Genomic DNA, 27,984 nt, shown 5'->3' on the forward strand with positions numbered 1-27,984 from the left:
GTATATATGTATGTGTGTGTGTATATATGTGTATATATATGTATGTGTGTGTGTGTATATATGTGTATATGTGTATATGTATATGTGTATATATATATATGTACGAGGTCTATTAGAAAAGTATCCGACCTTATTATTTTTTTCAAAAACCATATGGATTTGAATCACGTGTGATTACATCAGACATGCTTGAACCCTCGTGGGCATGCGAGAGTTTTTTCACGCCTGTCGGTTATGTCATTCGCCTGTGGGCAGTCTTTGAGTGAGGAGTGGCCCACCCTCTCGTCGATTTTTCATTGTTTAGGAATGGCTCAGAGACTGCTGCTTTGTTTGATCAAAATTTTTTCAAAACTGTAAGGCACAACTGAGTGGACACCATTCGATAAATTCAGCTGGTTTTCGGTAAAAATTTTAACGGCTGATGAGAGATTTTGGTCTGGTAGTGTCGCCGTAAGGACGGCCCACGGCGCCTGACGGCGATCTGCGCTTCGAGGCGGCAGCGTCTCGCCGTTTCAAGTTGAAAACTTCCACGTTTCAGGCTCTTTTGACCCAGTAAGTCGTCAGATAACAGAGAACTTTCAGAAGAAGTCGGCATGAGGAGTTTATTCGGACATTCCATTGTTAACGGACATTTTGTAATGAAAGAACGTGCAGGCAGAGTCGCATGTCGGGCCGGACCCGACCGCGGGGGGTCGCGACAGGAAAAACACCTCCGTTGGAAACCTTAACGGACAAGTTGGAACATGCCCAAGCTGTTAAACAATTTCTCAGTTACTCACTTGTTGAAAGCCACCAAAAGCCGCCTGAATTTTACAAATGGTTTTCAACACGGAGGTGTTTTTCCTGTCGCGGCGCACACAGATTCGCCGAGTCGTCACGGAAACAACTCGGCGAATTTGTGCGCACGTCTTTAAAAAATGTCCTTAAACAGTGGAATGTCCGCATAAAGTCCTCTTGCCGGCCTCTTCTGAATCTTCTCTGTTCTCTCACGACGTCCTGGGTGAATTAAGCCTTAAATTAGGATGTTTTCAGGTCGAAACAGGCCGACGACGGCGCCTGGAAGCGCTGCAGGACATCCCGCTCCATGGGAAGTCCTTACAGCGACAGAAACACCCCATAATCTCTCATCAGCCGTTAAACTTTTCACCGAAAATCAGCTTAATTTCTCGAATAGTGTCCACTCGAATATTCCTCACAGGTCCAGAAAAAATTTTGATAAAGCAACGCGCGCCGTCTTGAGCAGCGTGTGAAACAAAGGAATTCAGCCGAGAGGGCGGGACCACATCTCACTCAAGGCCTGCCCACAGGGAAATGACGTCACCGACACGCGTGAAAAAACTCACGCATGCGCACGAGGGTTCAAGCATGATTGGTCTAATCGCACATCATTCAAATCCATATAGTTAAAAAAAAATAATAATAAAAGGGTCGGTTTATTATCTAATAGACCTCGTATATATAAACTGGTATTTTCCCTAAGGTCTGATTACTTGGGATCAACTAAATAGTTTAAAAAAAAAATGTAAATAAAAAAATCTACAAGTTATTTAAAGTTGAAACTGTTCTTGTAGATAATTTAAAAACTATGATATATATTTCTTTGGTAAACATAAAAATAGATCGACCAGTTTACAAATAAAAAGCATTCAGTGAGCTTGGCTGAATGAGTGGTCCAGCAAAAATATATCCTGCTACTAATGGCTAAAGCCCTTTCACACAAGGCCACCGTAGAGTTGTGTAATGCGGCGTACCGACTATGCTGAGCTATGCAGTTCTACGCCAAGTTTAAGCAGCTCTGTATGGGGTTAAAATTGTCTCATTAATATTTGTAAATGCACGCAGGGTGATCTACAAATAACCATTGATTTGCAAATGTGTTCAGATATCCACAAATGCAAATTTCATATTTGTAACTTGTAAATTAGTCTTTGCAAATAATGTTGTATTTGCAAATATAAAAATTTGTAAAAAAAAAAAAAAAAAAAATTTACATTTATAAAACTGGAAATTGTATTTGTGAATTGAGTTTCAGCATTTGTGGAACACCAAAAACACGCATTCATCGCTTTCCTCTGTGATGTTATTTTGAGACATTCTTTTTGCGAAATCCTCACAGATCCACAAACAAATGCCTACTGATTCATACAAGGTCTGTCAATAAAGCAACGGTCCTTTTTATTTTTTTCAAAAACTATATGGATTTCATTCATATGTTTTTACGTCAGACACGCTTGAACCCTCGTGCGCATGCGTGAGTTTTTCCACGCCTGTCGGTGACGTCATTCGCCTGTGAGCACTCCTTGTGGGAGGAGTTGTCCAGCCCCTCGTCGGAATTCCTTTGTCTGAGAAGTTGCTGAGAGACTGGCGCGTTGTTTGATCAAAATTTTTTCTAAACCTGTGAGACACATCGAAGTGGACACGGTTCGAAAAATTAAGCTGGTTTTCAGTGAAAATTTTAACGGCTGATGAGAGATTTTGAGGTGATTCTGTCGCTTTAAGGACTTCCCACGGTGCGAGACGTCGCTCAGCGCTCTCAGCCGCCGTCGTCAGCCTGTTCAAGCTGAAAACCTCCACATTTCAGGCTCTATTGATCCAGGACGTCGTGAGAGAACAGAGAAGTTTCAGAAGAAGTCGGTTTCAGCATTTTATCCGGATATTCCACTGTTAAAGGAGATTTTTTTAATGAAAGACGTGCGGACGGGTCCGCGCGTCGGGACGCAGCCGACGCGGTGCGGCGGCACAGGAAAAACACCTCCGTGTTGATAACCATTTGTAAAATCCAGGCGGCTTTTGATGGCTTTCAGTGGAGTGAGTATATGAGAAATTGTTTAACAGCAGGACATGTTCCAACTTGTCCTTAAGGCTTTCAACAGAGGTGTTTTTCCTGTGGCGGAGCGTCGCGTCGGCTGCGTCCCGACGCGCGGACCCGTCCGCACGTCTTTCATTAAAAAAACTCCTTTAACAGTGGAATATCCGGATAAAATGCTGAAACCGACTTCTTCTGAAACTTCTCTGTTCTCTCACGACGTCCTGGATCAATAGAGCCTGAAATGTGGAGGTTTTCAGCTTGAACAGGCTGACGACGGCGGCTGAGAGCGCTGCACGACGTCTCGCACCGTGGGAAGTCCTTAAAGCGACAGAATCACCTCAAAATCTCTCATCAGCCGTTAAAATTTTCACTGAAAACCAGCTTAATTTTTCGAACCGTGTCCACTTCGATGTGTCTCACAGGTTTAGAAAAAATTTTGATCAAACAACGCGCCAGTCTCTCAGCAACTTCTCAGACAAAGGAATTCCGACGAGGGGCTGGACGACTCCTCCCACAAGGAGTGCTCACAGGCGAATGACGTCACCGACAGGCGTGGAAAAACTCACGCATGCGCACGAGGGTTCAAGCGTGTCTGACGTAAAAACATATGAATGAAATCCATATAGTTTTTGAAAAAAATAAAAAGGACCGTTACTTTATTGACAGACCTCGTAAATACACACTCACGCACACTGGATATCCACTAGATGGCAGTGTGGTTCCATTCATTGATGTGGCAAGCTGAAACTATATGCTCCCGGATGAGAGAAGACTGACATTTCAGAATAATTCATTTCACATTACCGCAATGGAGGCATCTGATGGATGGGTATGTATGTGGTGATAATGTCTGCAAAGTCAATTATTTTTTTAAATTATGTGTCTGCGGATTTCATCATGGGGAGGGGTGCGGGGGAGTTAATGTTGTACTCTTTAACGCAGTGGTTCAAATAAGCGTATTAAACAGCATTGCGCCTGTGCGTGCTTTGTGACACAGACATGCTGCAAAATTCTTCTTTTAAAAACTTGAAAGTTCTAATAGTTTGAGATGTCCACATGCTACATTTAGCTAAGCTTCGCACAGGAACCACACAGTGTCACCACAGGAACCAACCAGTCCCGCTTTATGACAACTGTCGCAACAGCCAGGCTTTGAATGGCGTTTATTCTCCTCGAAACTCCGCGGATCCGAGGAAACTGATATGTATCTGTAACACACAGATCAGTCTCCGCAGACTTATAAAACTTGCATGATGTCGTAAAAAAAAAAGAACGCTTTGCGATAAGCATTTTAAAAACTCAGTAACGATCACGATTAAAGAGTCATCCGGGAGCATATAGTTTCAGCTTGCCACATCAATGAATGGAACCACACTGCCATCTAGTGGATATCCAGTGTGCGTGAGTGTGCATTTGTGAATCAGTAGGCATTTGTTTGTGGATCTGTGTGGATTTCGTGAAAAGAATGTCTCAAAATTATGTCGCAGAGGAAAGCGATGAATGCGTGTAATTGGTGATCCACAATACAAATGCTGAAACTCAATTCACAAATACAATTTCCAGTTTTACAAATGTAATTTTTTTTTTTTTTTTTACAAATTAAGTTTTATATTTGCAAATACAACATTATTTGCAAAGACCAAGTTACAAATATGAAGTTTGCATTTGTGGATATCTGAACACATTTGCAAATCAATGATTATTTGTAGATCACCCTGCGTGCAATTACAAATATTGAGACAATTTTAACCCCATAGCTCTGCGCCGCATTTTTGTTCTCCTACGCAGTAGTATGCTGAGGGGTACGCAAGGCAGACACAAAAAAATTAAACGTTTAATTTTTCAGAGTAGAGCACTGGATGCAGAAAGTACACAGTTTTACACAACACTCCACGACTGTATGTAAATCTACACAACACTGTGCTACTGTTTTTTTAAGCTTTAATTATTTCAAATTGCAAATGGTTTTTTACTAAATTCATTAATTCATTCAATTTTAAACCCAGTTCTTCCTATTAAGTCAGGGGGAGCTAGAGCCTATCTCACAGCAGTCATTGGCTGAGAGGCGGTGTTCACCCTGTACATGCCTCCAGTCTATCACAGGGCCACATACAGACAAACAAACAGGGCATATGGGAATCACAATGTCCAACTGTCTGTCTGGCCCTGAGTCTTTTTGGTTAAAGGGGTAGGCGTTTACAAGCTTTTGCTTCTGCCTACACCCTTTCAGGCGCATGGGTGCATTGTTGGATTATTTTCTTTCTTTCTTTTTAAGTTTTTTTGTTGTTGTTGTTGCTCTGGACCTGTGTGTGCCGAATAAATTCATTCCTTCATTCTTATAAATGAATGTCCTCCTAAACTGGTTGTGAATTTCGATGAAACTTCACAGTGGTAGCACAATATATAAAGATGGTCCAACATCTTCAGGGAGAGATTGTTGGACTTTTGCTGTTTTTCAACATTGCATTTATCACATTTACTTATTGAGCTCTTCAGTCCAAAGGTTGACCAATTTGTTAATTTGGTGTTTCATTACAAAGGTTTACACCCATCATGCAGGCAGTTTGCACACCAGATCGAGGGGTATCATTTTATGAGCATGTTTACAGATCTCAGGTATACACTCCTTTCAGGAACATGTTTTAAAACATTGTTTTTTTGTTTTGTTTTTTTGTTTTGTTGTTGTTGTTTTTTTGATGATACACATTAATTTAAAAACAAATAAAAAAGCCAAGAACTGTCAAATATGTATCTGTAAATAGACTGTGACCAGTAATATTTGCAACTTTTCGGCGTTTTTAAAGCATTAGTGGACATTGCTCAGTTCTTAATGCTCAATGGTTATGTACTTGTAAGAAAGGACATTCGTGGTGGGAGATATTGGCTTCTTTTTCGGTCAGTTTTGTAAATTTATGCACAAAATGTATTGGTTGCCGCTGTAAATATAATCCACATTTTTGTTGCGTTGGAGGAAAATTATGTTTGGTCTTTAACTTGTTTTTCCTCCTCTATTTCAGGTTAGCGTTATATGTGTATGAGTATCTTCTACATGTGGGAGCACAGAAATCTGCACAGACCTTCCTGTCTGAGGTAAGATGGCACTCCTGACACTTTTGAGACTCCTTTGTTGTTGGTGCAGTTTTGTGGAAATTACTAGACAGTAGGGCTGCCACAACTAGTCTGCTAGTCACGACTACATCGACTATTGGGACCGTCGACAACTAATTTATTAGTCGACGAGTCGTTTATTTTATTTAAGTCTTTGTTTTTCTCTCAATTCATAGTTTTAGGCAGCGAACCGGCCTGCCATCATTTGGACGTTCAAATTTTGGGAATGACGGTGGCCGTCTTGTTCAAAGCCATTTAAAATGCGCAGTTTACCGACGGAGCTGTGTGTGTGCGCGTGTGCGCGCGCGCACACACAAGTCAACTGGCTGCAGACTGCGAGCGAGGGAACCATCAGTGCGCTTGAGACAGCGAGCGCGGAGCAGAGAGAGAGGATTTTAACCCGAGAGAACATGTAAAAAAAAAACTAAAAAAAAACGCACACACAACAAAACCAAACCGTGGAGCTGCCTTTACTTCATTCCACTTTTTCTACCCGCACGGTTCTGACGGCACCGTCCTGTTCACACCATGTGCGCGTCGTATACTGAATTTATGAGATCATGACATGAAATAAATGGTCAAATATCCTTAAAACGTCCTTAAAAATGAGAATATATAAATGACCTGAGCAAAAATTACACATACACGAGTTAAAAATAATACCCTGATGTGGAGAAGCTGATGTTCAGAGACACAGATCACAAAAAGCAGGCGAAAACTCTGAACTTTAACAGCTGTTATTTTACAAAGGTATGTATTTATTCAATCTTAAGCTTAATGCAGTGTTCAACCACAGAATGTGACCGATGAGGAGAAAGAAAAATGACATTTAAAAATGACTTCATCACACTAAATGAACTGGAGTCAGAATAAAAATACAAGCTACTGATTTTTGTTATTTTTCAAAGTTATTATAAGCTGCAGCTACGAGGTCTATTAGAAAAGTATCTGACCTTATTATTTTTTCAAAAACCATATGGATTTGAATCACGTGTGATTACATCAGACATGCTTGAACCCTCGTGGGCATGCGAGAGTTTTTTCACGCCTGTCGGTTACGTCATTCGCCTGTGGGCAGTCTTTGAGTGAGGAGTCGTCCACCCGCTCGTCGATTTTTTTCATCGTTTAGGAATGGCTCAGAGACTGTTGCTTTGTTTGATAAAATTTTTTTTCAAAACTGTAAGGCACAACTGAGTGGACACCATTCAATAAATTCAGCTGGTTTTCGGTAAAAATTTTAACGGCTGATGAGAGATTTTGGTCTGGTAGTGTCGCTTTAAGGACGGTCCACGGCGCCTGACGGCGATCTGCGCTTCGAGGCGGCAGCGTCTCGCCGTTTCAAGTTGAAAACTTCCACATTTCAGGCTCTGTTGACGCAGTAAGTCGTCAGAGAACAGAGAACTTTCAGAAGAAGTCGGCATGAGGAGTTTATTCGGACATTCCATTGTTAACGGTCATTTTGTAATGAAAGAACGTGCGGGCAGAGTCGCATGTCGGGCTGGACCCGACCGCGGGGGGTCGCGGCAGGAAAAACACCTCCGTTGGAAATCTTAATGGGCAAGTTGGAACATGCCCAAGCTGTTAAACAATTTCTCAGTTACTCACTTGTTGAAAGCCATTAAAAGCCGCCTGAATTCTACAAATGGTTTTCAACACGGAGGTGTTTTTCCTGTCGCGGCGCACACAGGTTTGCCGAGTCGTCACGGAAACGACTCGGCAAATTTGCGCGTACGTCTTTCATTAAAAAAATGTCCTTAAACAGTGGAATGTCCGCATAAATTCCTCATGCCGGCCTCTTCTGAATCTTCTCTGTTCTCTCACGATGTCCTGGGTGAATTAAGCCTTAAATTAGGATGTTATCAGCTCGAAACAGGCCGACGACAGCGCCTAGAAGCGCTGCAGGACGTCCCGCTCCGTGGGAAGTCCTTACACCGACAGAAACACCCCATAATCTCTCATCAGCCGTTAAACTTTTCACAGAAAACCAGCTTAATTTCTCGAATAGTGTCCACTCGGATATTCCTCACAGGTCCAGAAAAAATTTTGATAAAGCAATGCGCGCCGTCTTGAGCAGCGTGTGAAACAAAGGAATTCAGCCGAGAGGGCGGGACCACATCTCACTCAAGGCCTGCCCACAGGGAAATGACGTCACCGACACGCGTGAAAAAACTCACGCATGCGCACGAGGGTTCAAGCATGATTGGTGTAATCGCATGTCATTCAAATCCATATAGTTAAAAAAAAAAATAAAAGGGTCGGTTTATTATCTAAGAGACCTCGTATATGTTTTATTAATTTCAAAGTGAGTTACCTCTTATTTTATTCTGATTTATTTATACAAAAAAATATGGGGAGTCAAATCAGCCTGCATTGTTCTGTTCAGTTTATATCAAAGTTTTCCTGCACATGTCTGTGTATTTTTTCCTTCTTTCTAAGAGTTTGGTGTTTGCATTTGCTCCACAAAGTTTTAAAACACAATAAAATGTTCACACTTTTCTTTATAGCAGTTCTGTAATTTCAGAAATGCAACAGAAACAACCACAAACCAGAAAAAGTTGGGACTATATGTAAAATGAAGATAAAAATAAAAATGTTGCACTATTCCCAGTTTCTCCACTCACAGAAGCCAAACGTTCTTCCAGAGTTGTGTCTTGGTGGCTTCCCTCACTTGTCGCATGGACATTTAGTTTTTGAGAACTGCCTACCTGACACAGATTTACCATAAAGTACCACACTTTGTATTTCTGAATTGATGATTGATGTAAATGAAGTCTAAGAAATAGTCACTGATTTGGAAATGTTCACGTTTTCATACCCTAACGTTTCTCAGAAAATGCTGCAGGCCTTAATTTAGGAAATTACGTATGATCCGACTAGTCGACTAATCGCCAAAATAATCGTTGACTAGTCGACTATCAAAATAGTCATTTGTGACAGCCCTACTAGACAGTGAAGTTGATGTGAATTGAACAAGCTCTGAGCTTCTCCAGTGTTGAGGTGAGGAGAATAGATAAGGCTTATAACTAAAACAATCTTCAACAAGCAGTCCACCATTTTACATTAGCAAAAAGTGTTATGTTAGTTATAGCAGGATTCTCCCCAGAAATTTTTAGTATAGCAGTGTGGTTGGCAACTATCACCCAAAGCGGCACACAACACTTCGATTCAGGGTCCCATCCGACCTTGTGTCCTAAAGTCCTAAGACAAAATGAAAATCTTTTAGTATTGTTTCTGGTCTGACTCTATGCTGAATTGTTGATTAGTGAAATTAATCTAAAATGTTTTTATTTCATTGACACACTAAATGTTATGAATGTGCAATAAACATATTTGAAAGGCAAAAGAATGTACAGAATGACAAATTGAAAATGTAGGAGATTCCAGACTTTTTTTTTTTTTTACGGATTTTCCCCTTTTCAATTTGAAAAGTTTGAATTCCCAAGTCACAGTATCACCAGGCTGGGGGCATTCACCTCAAAGTCTGATATTCTCACCTTGTCCTTGTGATTTAGATTTTGATAAATCAAAACTCTCTATAATGTAAAAAAAAAAAAAAAAAAGATCCAGATCCCCCCCCCCAAAAGTGCTAATGATGAACATGCAACGTAAGAAATAACTAAATTTGGTACTGAAGCCAATATACACAGACTAAAAAGTACTTATGCCTTCCTTCTTGCAAGAAGAATGGAAATTAAAATGGAAAAATAACATCTAAAAAATAAGCCACAAGCAAGTACAAAACAGGGACACGTTGCAAGTTATTTAACGTCCCAGTTAGCAACACAACATCAAAGTATACATGATTATGAGTGTATCCATGCACATGAGTAATAATTTGTGGCCGCTGCTGTTTTCCATTGCTAATTACCCCTCTTGCTCCGTGAATCAGCAGGTGCATTTCTGGAAAACATCTTACTCAGCATTTCTCGGTGTGTGATGTACATTTTAGGAAAAGCAGAAACATCCCAATGGCTGACGTCCGATAATGAAGCTTCTGAGCTTTCATTCGAAAATGACGGTTCGGATTTACAGAAGATGTACAGGCAGGAGATGACACACTTCACCCCAAAACTCTTAATTTTTTCAGAGTCTGTCAGATTTTGGATACTAATGTGTGCTGACACTGCTGTTTGTGCTGTAGGACACTATTTTACTCCTGCTGTGAATGCGCACAGAGAATGTCTCCACAACTCTGTTTTTACAGGCTGCCTGAAAACCCACATGGATTTCTTACTTTGGTAAAAAGTCGGAATATGTCATTTTCAGGAAATAATGGACTTTCTATCTAATGTGCCAGAATCATGAGAGAATTTTGTAAGGAGCGCCGTGACACCAGCTGGTGATCGCGCGGGACCCATGTGTGGGGACTTCTTTGGTGGAGTTTGACTTTACATATTTAATCTTGGAAATCAGTGTACAAGTGGGCGAGTGCCCTGTTCAGCTTTTTTTTTTTTTTTTTTTTTGAATTTTGTTCTCTTCAGTGGAGCTGGTAGGCTTTATTTCTATTTTACTTTGAGAGAGTCTGTCTTGATGTATGAGTCTGTTCTGTAACAGAGCAGCACACACCGCACTCGTGCACCATGCATGCTGACCTCTCTGCTGTTTTTCAGGCTGTCTGATCAGACATATTCTTAGATTTTTCACAGTCGTATCGATGACAACACTTAGAAGCATAAACAAAGCAGAGCCTCTAGCACAGACTGTTTCTAACAGGCCACGTTCATGATTTCTCACAGTGGAGAGCGGCTGCTGTTTTTACTGTGACTTCATCAAAATGAACAGTTATCACTTAAAATGAGCCATCATCATACAGCATCGCACTTATGTAAACCTTGCAATTAATCTGTTCTTAACATTAGCAGCTGCATCCATTCAAGCGCGCTGGGACATTTCCTCAAAGTTACATACATGCTGTCGGAAGCACTTGAAAATGTTATGATTTCAGTGGGATGTGTCCTTTAAAACATAGAAGAATGGAAATAATGCACGCTGCTATCCAGCACCAAAATCTCAAAGAATTAAATGCGTGTCTCGGTACTTCAAGTATTTCTATTTACCTTCTACGGTTTTCTTCATAAAAGCCTCCCTCTTCACTGTCACAGGGGCTGCAGCATTGTTGTTAGCCTCCAATCTGGTTGATCCCGCGCAGACGGTGTTCATGAAGTTTGTTGTGTGCCGGCGTTCCCCCTCTCCGCACGGGCTGTTGATTGCCGTGCCCCACATGTTGGGACGTTTTTCTGTCTGCCCCTCCTCATCTACACTGGCTGTGGTCACTGCCAAGACGAAACAATAAATGCAGAGATCATCCTCTGATCATCTTCGTGTAACGCTTGTGTTTTGTCATGGTTTGTGTCGTCTGGATGTAAACAGGGTAAAATAAAGAGCTGAAGTTGTGTGAAATTATATTGTGCATGTACTTTAGAGCAAAGTTCCTTCATATACGTAGTAGCTTGGTTCAAACATGGACCTCTACAGAAGGTGCACATGGCTGATATGTGATACTTCTCAAAGCACAATGTTGCACATAGCTACATCTCTTTTAAAAGGTTCTTTTTATTGGCTTTATTATGTCACCTGATGTCCATATGGAGAGCTGTATGTTAACTCTGTTGCTATTTACATCCCTGTCATTGTTATCAAACAGTTAATTGGCCATCTAATATATTCATGTTGTTGGCTATTTTTGGTGTGGTTTTATCTATGTGTATTATACTTTTTTCCAGAGCTGCCAACTGGTATGCATTTTGCATATCTACGGCTAGTGGTTCACTGATAGGTGTTTTCAGTGGCCAATGCTAATTTTAGATTTGTCTCTCTCCATGTTTGATAACTCCTTGTTATGCTTTTGTTTTGTTTCATTGTTTTGTTTTGTTAGTATGCCCAAAGCACATCCTGGGGGTGTCACGGATCACAAAGTGATTGTTTGGATTGGAAGTGGTTTTTAAATTAGAGATTGGATCATTTTTATGATCAGCCAAAAAAACACAAAAAACAAAACAAAACACAAAAGCAACCCAAATACTACTTTGCTTTCCATTTTTTAAAATGAACTTAATGAGCAAAGAACAAAAAAACTATGCCTGTGGTCCTGAATATGAAAACAAGGTGTTTAATATTTTTACATTATATTTTAGAATAAAAGGGCTTCATTGTTATATTAAGTTGCAGTATGAACAGTATCACTGAATTAAAAAAGTAGCTTTTGACAAAGTCATGAAAAGTAACAAAACAAGAAATGGTGCAAAGCTGATCTACAGTTATAGCTTCAAGTTATTTTTCAAAACGAGAGGGGAACAATAATAACTTTATTTATAACCCTTTTAGTGTGGATACATTTGTCCTACCGACACTGATCCAAATTCATTAACATCAGTGTTTCTGCTGAGCAGACACTCCAGAAAAACTGGGATTACTCCTTATTTTTTGGAGTTGTGGACTTTCTGCCACCTCAGCTGCATGTGCATTTCGATCATGGCACTCAGTTCACTGGGCTCAAGACTGTACAGGGAAGAGATGGCAGACAATTCATGCTCTACTTCTGTCATTTTTTTAGATTATTTCTGTGTGTGGATCTAGAGCTTGCTGTCTGCTGCAGAGCACGAGGCTGTTTCAGTTGGCTGTTTTTACAGGTTGTGTGAATGCGCAGCTACATTTCTTCCACTCACACTGATTTCACAGCACCTGCATTGACGGTGGACACTTCATCCTCAACTCCCTTAAATTTGAGAGATTCTTTTGGAAGTATGTTGAGCCTGTACCAAGCTGTCTCTCCAGTAGAGCACAAGGCTGTTTTAAGCAGGCTGCATTCACAACTGAATGACTTACACACACAGCTTTAGTCCCTCCACTTACATTGTGATTTCACTGCTACTGCATTGAAATTAATGCAGTTATCACTTTAAAAACAAATCACCATGGCCCGAAATGACACTTCTGTAAACTTTGCAAATAATCCGTGGTTCACATGTATGTAGGACAGTGGGGGGTGGGCATTCCATACAGGCCACGGATCATCTATGAGCCATTACATCACTCCCCATTGAGTCTGATCTGCTTGAGATTTCTTCTGATAATAATAATAATGATAATGAATGCCAGAGGGAGCTTTTCCTTTTGCAGTTGTGCTTGCTCAGGCATTGGGAAAGATTTAAACCTAGCTCTTTTGTGTAGTGCCTTGCAGTGAATATATGTTGTGATTTTGCACTGTGTAAATGAATTGAGAACAACTACCGTGATGATGTGACTAGTGATGAAAAAGTTTAACTGTGCCTTGTTTCCCCTAATCAAAGCCACAGATGCCTATATCTTCTTGAGAGTTGTTTCCGCAGGAATTACACCTATCTTCCCTGATGTCGCAGATGCTTGCATGAATGGCCTGGCAATTGTCTTTCATAACCAATGTGTCTCCATTGCGGTGGAGAACCACCATGCTTGCAATGACAGCAAGCACATAATGCTAATGATAGCTAACAAGCAAACTTTTAGGTTAGATGCAAAACAAGATAATGCTTGCTAACTATCAGTATCATTCGATGACGGCGTGTTAGTCAGAAGGCAATGCTTGGTAGTAAAAACTCGTAAACTGTCTGTAAGTCAACCATTGTTGACCTGACTATGGGCTTCTTGATTGCACAGTCTTCTCCACTGTTATATCGATTGATTGATTGAGTTTATTTTGTAAAATCGATATAAACGCACAAAGGTAAATATATCAATGATACATGGATGACACACTAAAACATAAACTCTTTTTTCCATTGCGGTCCATAAACAAACAAAAAAAAATCAGTCTTTTGTCCTCATTTTGCTGGTCCACGATGGTCTGTGGTCCAATGTTCTGTTGTTTTTTGCGGTTTGAACCACTTTTTATTGTTGTGGTTGTTTGGACTCTTATAGTCTGCTTCAACTTTTCTCTCTGCTCTGTTTGCCACCTATCTATAAAGCAAGAAGCATCTGTGTGAGTGCAAGAATGTGGCTCACATATCTCTCTGACTATTTGTCAGATCAGCCTCAGTTTTCGGATATGGCTTGTGCATATGACATGCATCCTTTAATATGAAAATTTTGGAATTTAATTTTCAAAACCTTTATTTTGAAATCTTTATTTTGATTAACATTGTAACATTCATGCTTCCAAGATGGCGTGGCTCGCTGACGTTATTGGTAGCAAAGTTAAACAACATCAGATAGTTCATGTTGCCTGCACCATTTCACAATAAAACATTTAATGCCAGCATCCCAGCAAATACTTTTACTGTGAAACGCATGCCTTCAGTGTTCCTTGCAACTGAGTTTAATTTGACAACACTGAGGAGACGTTAGCTAAAATCAGTTTTTTGCAAATATCTACAAATTTCCCAGTATTTGTACGACATTTTAGTAAGTACATAAGCTGAATACAGTCTTATATTTGCTGTGAGTTCAAGTTTAAATAAACTGTGTTGAGGAGGTGACGATTTGCTGTATCAAATATTCTAAGTGTTCTATTTAATTTTGTCTGAGTCTCTTCCAATAAAGTGTTTAATAGGAATCCTTTTATTTTCATATAATTAATAAAACTGATTTTTTTAAAAACCATATGAAATACTATATTCAAATAATAATGAAATATAACATAGGTACACCTCTTTGTACATCCCACCTTCAAACACAGCCTCATATGACCATCCATGAGAAATCTACTTAAGCTCCCAATTTTCTATAGGAATATAAAAATCCTACAGGCACTGCACTAGTTGTTTAATTCTTCAGATATCCAGCTGTGATGATGTAGATTTTCTCATTCCTCCACGAGGGCTTGAATCCTCTCTGTACCTTTTTGTTGGTCCATCTGTCTCTGCTATCCATTTAAATTTTCTTCTGCCTGCTTTTACATATGCTGCTTGTTGTCTTCTGCATGAGTTTGACCAATTAGCGATGATCTCTGCACAATGGCATTTCAGGGCCGCTCAGAAGTACCTACCCCAGAGCAATGATTTATTTTGCCCCATGAAAAAGGCTTCAAAAATCTACTTTCAGGGTTGCAATGGAGACATGTAAAGGTGTTGGACCTCCTAAAATGGCCTGCAAGTTCCTGTGATGGAAAAGGAGCTTGTGGTTGTCTTGGTAGCCTCCTTCACTAGTCTCCTTTTTGAACTGTCACTAAGTTTTGAGAATTGCCTGCTCCAGACAGATTTACTATACAGTACAGTACTTATTGTGTTTTTTAATGATTGATGTAAGTGAAGTCCAAGACTTATTCATTGACTTGTAACTGTTCATGTATCCACCCCCGATTTGTCTAAAGAAAAGTGATTTGTATGACAGTTTCTCTGACTGTACTACAAGCACATAATGATTTTTTTTTTCATTTCAACTCCATTGTAGTGGTGCACAGAGCCAAAATCATAAAACTGTATAATTGTCTAAATACCTATAGACCTGACTGTTTGAATGAACCAGATTGTGCCATTCTGAGTGAAATTTTCTAATTTTCCCCTGCCTTTTTCTCCTGTACTTCATATCATGGAATTTCATAAAAACAGCACTCGTGCGGTGTCTGTTACCTCTAAGTAAATCTGCAGATGTGCAGTCTTAAAACAAACAGTTCTTTACGGTCATGTGATTGGTTTGACAGTTAAAAACAACTTTCTCTAAATCTCATATTTGTCTTTGATTGTGTTTATGCATACTTGAGCTGAAATGTTTAGTAGGAATTCTGCTATAAAGTGGTGTCATAAAGTGTATGTGTCAGTGGGGTTCCAGTGATGGACAGTGTCTCTGGAGATGTGCTTCACATGTAAAAAGAATACCAGGACAGAGAGAGAAATGAGACAGTAATGTGGATGGAGAAGGTCAGAGCCTGAAAGATGTCTATCTTCACATCCGAGGCCATTGACAGTTTGAAACTGTCTATGAAACTGATTATATGTTCTTAACCCTGAGACCTGCACACATAATCCTCTCTCCAGGCTGCAAGTGACTTCTCTTCTCCTGTCCCTTTCTCAGATTCGATGGGAGAAGAATATTACATTAGGGGAGCCCCCTGGATTCCTCCATTCATGGTGGTGGTGAGTTGTGCTTTTAATTTTAATTGGTGGCGTACAGATTTATTCTCAGTGTATTTCAAGTTTAAATTTTTACTTGTTTCTTTTTGCCTACTAGGTGGTCCCATTTAAGTGTTTCTCATAAATTTCTGCTGTTTTGAAGCTCATTAATTGACTTGCGTTAAGCAAATTTTTAAATTTGGATACTTTGAAAGTCTTGTTTAAATTGAGAATGATTATCTTTGTATTTTATTAAAAATTACTTGTAGAGGTGAGACATCTCACTCTGTTACTCAGACTTGGGGTTGACCAGACTGGCTCATTGAGGGCATGACCCCTCCCTCTCTGTCTTCTACCCTCTCCCCTCCTCCAGTTTTTCATCTTTCACCCCCATTCCTGAAACAATGGATCCAGATGGTTAGGGAATGCCCCCACCCCACCCTCTCATCACTCTTTGTGTGCCTCCTCTCCCGGTTTTCTCCTTTGTTCACACGGCAAAGGGATTCTTAGCAGATTAACCCGTTGCATTCTCAGTTTCTTTGTGTCATGTCCCGCGCTCCTGTTGTTGTCCTCCCCCTTGTCATTTTTGCCCCTGGCTAAGGTTTGACCTTTAGGGTCAACACTTTACGAACCAGTTGGCAGTTTTACTTGTTTTTGGCTGTCCGTGTCACCCACGACTCAAATTCACAATGTCTCATTACATACAAAACTCTGCTATTGGAGAAATCACAAAACATGTTTATGTACACTGAGATAGACAAATCCTTGTTGAAACTATATTTGTGTGTAACTGGTCAATAATCTAATTTCTCCTCTTCCTATTTACATATTATAGACCATTTGGGTTATGTTGTAAGTAAAAACAAATTTATGTAAATGCATTGAATGAACATGAGCTTTGTGTGGAAGGTTGGATTGATTACAATCTGAGGTTTTATCAGCCTAAACAATGGAGATATGAATCATGCTTCTAGAGCTGTTTCTTCCATCCAGCGCAAAGTGATGCACTTGCTAGTTTTTTCCTGGGGCAGATGTCATTTTTACACCCAGCGCTTTTATCTTTTGAGTCATGATTCTGCTCGTTTTTGTTGTTGATGCTGAGTCCTGTCAGGTGTGTTTGCATCTTAACATTGACTAGTACTTCCAGTCATGTACCAAATAACCTACCTGATGTGTTCAGATAAATTGATTATTTCATCATGGAACTGTGTCCAAACAAAGCCAGATGTTTGTAATTCAGCTTGTTTCGGTGTGTTGCTAATTGCCGGGCCATTTGAAGTGGCTGTCTGATTAGTCTTTTTGTTCGCCATGTGGAGGTTGGGGGGGGGGGTGCCAGTTTGGTGCGCTCAGGGTCTCATCACTGCTTTTTGCAGATGATGTGATCCTGTTGGCTTCATCAGCCTGTGACCTCCAGCACTCACTGGATTGGTTCACAGCCGAGTGTGACTCGGCTGGGATGAGGATCAGCCCCTCTAAATCTGAGATCATGGTTCTCAGCAGGAAACCGATGGATTGCCTACTCTGGGTAGGGAATGAGGTGTTGCCCCAACTGAAGGAGTTAAGTACCTCAGAGTCTTGTTCACAAGTGAGGGGACAATGGAGCGTGAGATTGGCCAGAGAATCGGCGCAGCAGGGATGGTGTTGCATTTGCTCTACTGTACTGTTGTGATGAAAAGGGAGCTTAACCAAAAGGCAAAGCTCTCGATCTACTGGTCAGTCTTAGTTCCTGCTCTCACCTATGGTCATGAAGGTTGGGTCATGACCGAAAGAACTAGATCAAGCGGCCGAAATGGGCTTCCTTAACAGGGTGGCTGATGTCTCCCTTAGAGATAGGGTGAGAAGCTTGGTCATCTGCGAGACGCTTGGAGTAGAACAGCTGCTCTGTCGCCTTGAGAGGAGCCAGCTGAGGTGGTTCGGGCATCTGGTAAGGATGCCCACCCTAAGGAGGAACACCACCCTAGGGAGGTGTTCCAGACACATTTAACTGGGAGGAGACCCCGGGGAAGACCCAGGACTAGTTGGAGAGATTATATCTCCACGCTGGCCTGGGAACGCCTCAGGTTCCCCCAGCCAGATGTGGTTAATGTGGTTCTGGAAAGGGAAGTTTGGGGTTCCCTGCTGGAGCTGTTGCTCCTGTGACCTGGGTCCGGATAAGCGGTTGAAGATCACTGAGTGAATGAGTTAGCCATGTTGCTCTTTCAGTGTTTATAGTACTTTTCACTAAATCAATACGCAAAGACTCATTTAATAAGGAGATGGTAACAGTCTCATTATGCACTTGTCTGTCCATCTGCGGCTATTCCCCCCCCCCAAACACGGCTTCAGAAAACTGAATGTCTAAACTCTTAGTAGGTGTCCTTGTTAAGACCACCTAATGAGCACGTTCCCTTTCTGTTTTGGTGAGTTAGACAAGTGTAACATTTTAACTCGGGGCTGAAGTCAGTGAACGCTCTGTAAGTGTAGTCATGCCAGAGTGAGCGTATTTTGAGTGAGCGCAAGGTTGATTTAAAGGGCCGACACAGGCATTGTGTCTCTCTTCGAATGGTGCTTGAGTGTGTAAGAGGCAGTTGAAGAGCGCTAGGGAGATAGAGTGTGTGTGAATGGGTTATGGATAGCTGTTACATGTAACCTATGATCTCTGTCTTCCCCTTCCATTGTAGTGTATTCTGGGATTTGTATTGTGCAGCACCGGACCGAAGGGAGACGTGTGAACACTCCAGTGAGGCCAAGGCCTTCCATGACTATGTGAGTGAAAAACAGCTTTGCTTCCCGTCCTTATCTTACATAACAGATGTTACATTTTGTTTGGTTTGTTTCATTGCATGTAACAATATTGTATTCACACACATTCAGAGAAATCTACCTTTAAGAACAGGTGAAATTTAAATGCTTTTCTTGAGGCTCTTCTCACTTGTAATGTCTATCTTTTGCTGTGACAACCAGTAGGTAACTGCAAACTTTTGGGCTGGCACAAATATTGGCACAATGTGTGTAACAGGCCAATAACAAGTCACTAATAACGTTGTTATTGCTGCATTCCTAGTTGTGTAAACAGATGGCAAGGCTGCGTTGAGCTGCAAAGGTGAGGGTTTGAGAAGAAAACTTTTTTTTTTGAGAAAGACTGAAGAACAGCAGTGAAAGAAAATGTATCAGAGCAGCAACAACATGGAGAACAAAGTGTCATGTTATTACCTCTGCCAGTGAAGTTGGAGGAGGTTATGTTTTCACCCTTGTCTGTTTTTGTCTGTTTGTGAACAACCTGGAGCCCACAATTTTTCGTGTATCCTTATAAAAGATAGGCAAGCACTGATTCAGTTTTCAAGGTCATAGGTCAAAACGAAAAGTCAGGAAAAATCTTGAAAATTGGAAAAATCCCTATTTGTAACAATGACAGAATTTCAAAAATTCATAAGTCTGTCAAGAAAAGATTGAATTTCATATTTGAGTGTGTTATGTAGGATGGTATCCTTTATCAACTGACAAAGTTTGATCCAGTGTTCTGTGGAGATGAGCTTCCCTGGTCGAGTTGAGCTACATATTCCGTTTCACTTTCATTCACTGAAGTCTTGACAAAGTTATCTTATTTTGAAGGTCAAATAAATGTATAAATTGTTCATTTGTAACATTTACTCGCTACAGTCAGATGAGTACTCTTAACCTGGAGGCTATTTTTTTTTTTTTTTACTATTATTATTGCGATAACTGTTCATCACAATAATCCTCATTTATTTGCACCTCAGTGCCCTTTGGACTTTATTGGACAGATAATTTATTATATTTAGTATACGTTCAGTTGATATTGGCTCAGTGGGAAAAACTACACAATAAAAATAGTAGTTTTAGCCTACAATAAAATGTACTGTTGTGATTCCAGCATTTTAAGGTCTTTTTAAACAATGTTTATTCATCATTGCAATATTATCGTTCATCTCAATTACTATGACCAACATAATCTTGACAGAAAAAAATCTATATAATCCCGTGCCTATTATACAGATTGGTAAATTACAGTGTACACTTTTCAAAACTGCATTTTGTGAAAATGGTTAATACATTTTGTAGCTCAACTCGACGGGTAAAGTGTTAAAGTCTGGGGTAGCGAGAGATGCGCATTTGTGCATATGCGCGGTGGAGGTCATCTCAACGGGACACCGGATCCGATCCAGATTACAGATTTTGTGGCCCTTTAAATTTAGCACATTAGTATATCTTGATCAAACGTGCCCCAATCACTCTCATATTTGAAAGTGAGGTGCAGACTGGCACTCACTATCGCCTGACAAAGTTTGATCCGGATCTGATCCAGATTGTGGATTTTGTAGACGTGAATTTAATATTGAAAAGTCCATTTGGAGTACATTTTGCATTATATCTCAATTTTTTTTATTATTATTATTATGGGGTGTTGTGAGAAGAAGTTTGGGGGGAAAATTAATTTAATCTATTTTGGAATAGTTTTTGTGAATAGTTTCCAGATGCACTGTATATGATGAAATTACATATTTAAGCCCTTGAAGGAGAATGTCTTCTTTTATTGTGTCCACCTGTATGTGGATGTCAGGATCAGCTGTGGAAGTCTTTTCAGAATGTGTGGGGATTTTGTCTCTTGCATAAGGACACTTCAGTGTGTTGCTGTTGCAAACTTGGGTCGAGGTCTTCTGCTAAATCCAGTTGTACCATACAGCCTGGCAATCATGAAAATAAATGTTTGGTTTTTTTTTCCTAGTGTGTGTGGGGAACAGTATTAATGTGTGTGTAAATGTCATGTATTTTGATTGACACTGTCTTTCTTCAGCCTGTCCTCTCTCTTGCCAAGACAGTGTTGTATTGTGTGTGTGCTGTATAGTACGAGGAGATAATGGAATAGAGTTCTAATCCGGTAATCCCAGCACTGGGCAGAGGCTAAGCCAGGGATTTGTGTGTGTGTGCGTGTGTGTGTGTGTGTGTGTGTGTGTGTGTGTGCGTGCACATGCATAGCATCTTTGGCAATCAGCCCAGAGATGGGAGGGGGAAGGTGCTCACACCCTTGGTGCCAATGTGCTATTTAACTGAGTGTGTGCATGCGCGCGCCTACATAGATGTAGATTGTACGTGCTACTCGGTTGCTCGTGGTCTTCTCCTAACAGAGATAAAGGCACGGAGCTGGGACCAGTTTAATTTTGGTTCCAGCTCCCTGAGGCGAGTCTTTGAGGATAGGTCTTTCTCTGCTGGCTTCAAAAGAATGACCTGGGTTGCAGGTATTGGTGGGGAAGAAAAAAATCACCTTACCTGAATAGTATTTCTTTCTGAGCATTGCTAGAATGCAAGCAAACATTTTCAAAAGAGTAGTAGTTTCAAACAAAACTAACATTTATTTACTCTCAAGGCTATGTTTTTATGTCCTGACACTCTGTGTGAACGCCATATTGGTTACATACTATATAGTAGAATAGAATAGAACCTTTATTGTCATTGTACATATACGTACATACAACGAAATTTGCTCTCTGCATTTAACTCATCCTAATTACAGTTAGATACAATCCAACCACTAGGAGCAGTGAGCAGCCACAGTCCAGTGGCCGGGGACCAACTCCAGATGTAGAGACGCTGCCTTGGTCAGGGGCAGAGAAAGGAGCAGACCCGAAATAAGCACATTTTTGATTGTGGGAGGAAACCTGAGTGCCCACACAGACACAGGGAGAACATGCAAACTCCACACAGAAAGTCTTGTAGTAATTCAACAGTTAATATTAGAGCTTTTGGGAACGTCATTTTACTACAAACATCTTCATTACATGCTTTTGGTGTCAAACATTTCCAGAACAATGGATCTTAAGAATAATAATAATTTTATTTCCAAGATGGGACAAGTCTGGAAGGCAACCACCAGGCAGACAACCAGGTTATCCCCACCTCATAACAGTAACCATCTATTTGTTGCAGCCATGTGAAATGTGAACATCCCTTTGGCCTTCTCCATCTGCTGGGGTCCTCAACACTGAGGCACTTGTATGCCGGCTCATACCCAGAGAAAACCACATACCCAGAATGTCATATATAAAATCATGCACACATGCTTTTAATATATAGATGATTTACCGCCCCCTGCTGGATTGGAGTGTGAGTCCAGAATGTAAATATCAATGGTCATGTCATGTTGAAAATTACTTGCCCACTCACAAATGACTATAAGCAGCCCAGAACAGAAAACCCTTCAGATAAAAAAAAAAAAAAATCTCCATCGAACTCAGCTGCCTAATTATGGAACCATCATAAAGGTTCTCACCCATAAAGATCTTCTAGGTGATTACACTATACACTATCGTGCCGACCGAAAGAAAGATGGCCAAAAGAAAATAGTTCCATACAACCTGGATCCACTGCACCTGATCTGGGGTCAGTCTCTCTCTCTCTCTCTGTCTCTGTCTCTCTCTGTCTCTGCACACTGGCTGTAATAGTCAACTCATATAGAACATGTAGTGTTAGTTTAAGAAAATGAACAGTGGCAAACCTGTTTTAATTATTATTTTTTTATGTTAAAACAAAATCACGGGGAAGCAAAACAAGACAATAGTGTATTTCTTTTAAGACTCGAACTGAAATGAAGATTTACATGAGTCAGTTAATAACTTTTGTTTTGCGTAATGTGTATTTAACATAGCTCATACATTGACATTCAGAATGTTTCATGAAAGAAATAAGGCATTAAAAAGAGATTTTTTTGGCAAGTGAGAATGAGCCATGTAGATTAAAGGGATTTTGATGAAATCTCACTATTTTTACCTTAGGCTGGGTTATTTGTCTTGGCAGAAGATAAAGTGCACATTGTTCATTCAAGGACAGTCGGACATTTACAAATTTTCAAATGTTAAGATTTGATCTTTATTCTGGTTTATATCAATTTTTAAATAAATTTTATGTGCTTAAATTTTCACTGCTGTGCAAACAAATAATTTTCTGTTACCATGTTCGATGAAGCACACACAGAGAGGCACACACCATTTTGCATACATGTAAATACTAAACAATTCATTGATTAACTGCAAAAATAATTGACAGATGAATCATTAATGAAAACAGTCACCAGTTGCAGCTTCTGTGTTAGCGTGCAAGTCTCTTGTTTCAGAACATGAAGTTCTCATGTTTGATCTGCTTCTCATTCCATCATTACATTATCTTTTTTAACCTGCTCTGCTGGTTTTCACTCTTTTGTGCACATCATATTCTTTCCCAGCTTGTGGCTTCTCTGCGACACCCCCACATCTACATCTGTGGCACATATTTCTCTCTTTCTCCTATTCTCTTGCTCTGTGCTCGTCCCCCCGCCCCCCCCCCCCCCAGCTTTCTTTTCCCGTCCACATTTCTTCAGTATTTTTCTTTCCTCCTCCCCTCCTGTCTCTTGCATGTCACTCGCCTTATCTCTCACTCCTGCTCACCAACTCTCCTCCTGTTTTCTTGTTTCTCTCTTTCCCCATATCTTCCCTGTCCCACCCCCAATCACCGCCACCACTGCCGCTATTCCTGTGAGAAGATTGATTGGCTAATCTGGCCGTTTACCCACAATGCCTAGTAGTGCCAAGGAGAATAGGCCGGTGTGGATGCTCATTGTGAAGACACAAGCAAGAGGTAGCTGATGTGTTTGAAATGTGAGCTGAGTGTGCAAACGTTAGAACGGCAAAAGGAAGAATTGAATTTGAATAACGTGGCATTTATTGTGAGCTGTACATGAAAGTCTGCTGATTTGATCTGGCTGTTTGAATATTCATCAATAATTAATTTTATACATCTGCTTATTTCAATTAAGGGTCACGATTGGGGGGCTGGAGCCTACCCCAGCGGTCACTGGGCGAAAGCCAGGGTACACCCCAGACAGGCCACCAGTCTGTCATAGGGCCACATATAGACAGAGAAACCTATTCATATGTTCACTCACTACGGTCAATTTAGAGTTACTAATTCACCTAACCGCCGTGTCTTCGGAAGTGAGAGGAAGCTGGAGCACCTTTGGGGGGGCACGCAAACACACAGAGCACATGCAAAATCCACACAGGAAGGAATAAAAAAGAAAATATCCAATGCAATATTTATTACAACTTTATATTTTTTTTCTAAATTGTACTGCATTTTGTAGTTGGAAAGCTTTTCTGAATTCACTTAGACATCTGCAGTATTTTGTTACGTACAAATTACAGCTAAATATATTGATTGATTGGCTGTTCGGGGGCTGATGTAATATTGCTTTACCTTCTTCTTAACATAGCTGTTATTAATGTCTTTTAATGTCAATTTAGAATCTCATGACTCCACTGTCTAAAAATAAGTCAGCATTTTATGTTTTGTGCCAACACATTACAAAACAACTAAAATTCATTTAAGAAAATGATTTTTGTTGGTTTTTTTTTTTAAGTAAAAGTGGCTTTGTTTGCCAAGAATTTTATACCATATAAACACCTGTCTACATGGAATTTCCTCCCATTCTGCATTAACATCTGTTTTACTTCTCCTTTGCCAGAGAGTGAAATGTTCCATTAAGATTGCTAAATAGCTTCATGACAAAGTTATGAAATGCTGCAATATACATGCTGTACAGCATGAAGTGGAAAAAGTTATCCGTTTGTTTGTGCAGGGCACGGCAGTAGTGCTTGTCTGTTCTACATTGGCGAGTGCAGTCCTGTCGGATGAGTGCTCCATGCCCCTGTTTTGGCCGACATGGCCCATTCAGGCCCATTTAGAATGAAATCTGGCCAAAAATCAACATATTTCACTGATGTTCTTGGTGCTGCAGAAGCATTTCTTTGATTGATCGATTTCAAATAAATAAAACCTGATTCTCTAAATCCATGTGTCTTTCCTCTCACCTAGTCCATATGTGCAGTGGTGTTGGAGTGAGCACGATGCTCCGTGGCTGTGTTCGGTACAGAGTTGTTGTTTGTGTTACGGATGGCCTCGTTTTGTTCAGGTTCACCACAGCACAGCTAGCACATTGCATGTTTTAAAAGTACGTTAACAGACTGATTCAAATTAAATAGTTTTAATCACACACATCATCAATAGTGCGCTCAGTGTTTTAGAGTGAGATGCCAGTGCAAAAATAATAGTCAGCCCTACTGCAGTGAAAGCTTTAAAATATATAGAGTTCACTCTCCTTTCCTTCAAATATACACCACGTGGTTTCTCTTGGATGGCACATGCAATGAAAACTTCTTACTATCGCGCTTTACATATAAGTAAACTGGTTTATCAGTGTGTGGGTTTTCTTCCTGCTGACAGACTCACAGTCTGTGACATGGGCATAGGCAGCAGGGTGAGGGTTGTGATTGGTCCCCCAATGCCCTTAGAGTGAAAATCCACTTTTGATGGTATTTTAAAGGTATTTTTGCATATACTGCTACTACTATTAATAATAATAATAATAATAATAATGTACTTGTGCATCCGAATGCTCTGAGCATTTTGCATGAAATTCTGTCTGAAGCAGTGGTGGGCCGATGCATGAGCACAGCCAGTATTATGTTCATCGGCGTGATCTGGGTCTTCCCTGGGGTCTCCTCCCGATGGGACGTGCCCGGAACGCCTCTCCATCGAGGCGTCCAAGGGGCATCCAGAAAAGATGCCCGAGCCACCTCAGCTGGCTCCTTTCGACGTGGAGGAGCAGCGGCTCGACTCCAAGCTCCTCCCGAGTGACAGAGCTCCTCACCCTATCTCTAAGGGAGCGCCCAGCCACCCTGCGGAGGAAACTCATCTCGGCCGCTTGGACTCGTGATCTTGTTCTTTCGGTCATGAGCCAAATCTCATGACCATAGGTGAGGGTAGGAACGTAGATCAGTCGGTAAATCGAGAGCTTTGCCCCCCCTGCTCAGCTCTCTCTTCACCACGACGGTCCGATACAGCGACCGCATCACTGCAGAGGCTGCACCGATCCGTCTTTCGATCTCACACTCCATCTGTCCCTCACTCGTGAACAAGACCCCGAGATACTTAAACTCCTCCACCTGAGGCAAGGACACCCCACTGACCTGAAGAGGGAAAGGCACCTTTTTCTGGCCGAGAACCATGGCCTTCACACTCGGCTGCAAACCGCTCCAGTGCATGCTGAAGGTCCTGGTTTGACAAAGCCAACAGGAATGATTTACATTCATTTATGCAAATATTTTGATTTCTGTACATGGATAACAATGATAATAATAATGATAATGACAGAATAATACTGTAATTCTGACTGGGACTGTACAGTCACACCATCTATCTTAAGAGGCAGGATACCTGGTAATGTTGTACATGATTGCTTGGTTGAAATGCTCTGGATGATGTGCTGTCAAGAGTTTTGACTAATTGTCATGACTGATGTCACAACTAGAGAAAGAAGAAGGATGCATTCTTATAGTGCTTTTCCATCTACCAGATGCTCAAAGCACTGCTATAACTACAAGAAAAGTCTCAACTTTAAATAACTTCGATTTTTTTTTATTTTAATTTTTTAAATGATCAAGTAATCAAAAGAAAATGGCACAATGCAGCTTCATATTTCTTTTTATTTAATGTACACATTACTTTTCATGCTATTTTATTTGTCTAAAAATAAATGCCAAATGTTCATTATAATGTTGATCAAGAAATTATCTCAACAACAGATAAATTATGGGTTTAATTTACAGATGAACATCAAAGATTTCTGAACAGTCTTTTTTTATTGTTATTAAAACTATTTTAATTACAAGTTTTCTAATGTAAGAAAAGTTTTTTATCTTAAAAATGTACAGTAATCAGAAATTAATCTTGAAATAAAACAAAGTTAGAAGGATTTTAAGGTGGCCAAGAATTTGAAAAGAAAGATTATCAATAGCTCCTAAGCTCCAGTCAAAACTAGGAAAACTGAGAAGTGTGTAAAGGTTGAACAAGTTGATGCATTAATGTGCTGTAAATACTCCAATTGCTCCATTTGAGATTATACTGAGAAATATTATTTTTGAGTTCTTCGAAGTCATGGTCAGTTTTACAAAGGTCTGTATTCAGAATTCCAATTTCACATTGCCATCACAACACTCTGTGGCCTGCTAAGCTGCAAAATGACAGCATGTAGGTCATATGATCAAAAATTGGCAGCCAGAATGCATGGTCAAGCATGGGCCCTGCTTAATCCCTAAAGTTTGGATTTATTATGAGAGGTAAATTGATCATTATTCCAGGACAGTCTTCATAAATTATACTGAATGGACAAGAATGTTTTGAAGCCTTCCAATTTTCAACCTGCCAATCTTCATTGTTAATGAAAGCGTTGCTACTGTAGAGACCATACAGGCAAACAGACCTAAATAAAATAAATAATGCATAAACAATACATTACAGGGCATTCAGTACTATGTTTAAAATGCTTAAAAATGCAACCGGGCAGTTGACCTAAGAAGGGTACGGTCATGTCAGTAGGGATTGGGAATTGAAAACCGGTTTCTGCGAGAACCAGTTCTCTCTCTCTCTCTCTCTCTCTCTCTCTCTCTCTATCTATCTATCTATCTATCTATCTATCTATCTATCTATCTATCTCTATATATATATATATATATATATATATATATATATGATATGATATGATTAATCAGATAACTCAAATAATTCAATTACAAGAAAATGTTGAAGGCATATTCTTTGCCTCGAGGCTTTGTTTAACACTGTAGTATATACGCCAGACCTGTATATGGTGCTGTAATGCTCCCACAAAAAAACTGAGAGGGAGACATGGAGCATGCGGATAACCATGTGAGGAGCTAATCAGTGTAGCAGCAGAAGCTACAACTTCCCAAAGCGGCACCTTGAGTAAAATGAAGTATTTTAAGAGAAAGAGGGTTTGCACTCATCACCTGAAATAGACTTACTGCATATTTGAAGTGAAGCAGTGTGTTCATGTGTTTTTGATTACACACGTCGTGTTATTTGGTCCACTGGCTGCTATCCAGCTGACACACGAAATAAAAGGATGTGCACTTTAACTGAATCAATTTTAAACTATTTTAAAAAATGCCATTATTCAGATTCAGAGTTTTCATCAACAGGGTGCACAGCAGA

General features: G+C 40.3%; 1 protein-coding gene across 3 annotated transcripts in view; it reads left to right on the top strand.

Annotated features, from left to right (window-relative positions):
• The window catches only part of zgc:110158 (uncharacterized protein LOC553590 homolog), a 133,250-nt gene that overhangs the window by 58,098 nt on the left and 47,168 nt on the right, over positions 1-27,984 (top strand). For all 3 annotated transcript variants that reach the window (XM_034159857.1, XM_034159856.1, XM_034159858.1), the window contains exons 2-4: positions 5,827-5,899; positions 15,905-15,966; positions 18,603-18,687. In XM_034159857.1, the coding sequence (XP_034015748.1) occupies positions 5,827-5,899; positions 15,905-15,966; positions 18,603-18,687 (220 nt within the window). The remainder of the gene's footprint in view (positions 1-5,826; positions 5,900-15,904; positions 15,967-18,602; positions 18,688-27,984) is intronic.

The sequence above is a fragment of the Thalassophryne amazonica genome, chromosome 19 (genome assembly GCF_902500255.1).
Source record: "Thalassophryne amazonica chromosome 19, fThaAma1.1, whole genome shotgun sequence".
NCBI classification, from domain to species: domain Eukaryota; kingdom Metazoa; phylum Chordata; class Actinopteri; order Batrachoidiformes; family Batrachoididae; genus Thalassophryne; species Thalassophryne amazonica.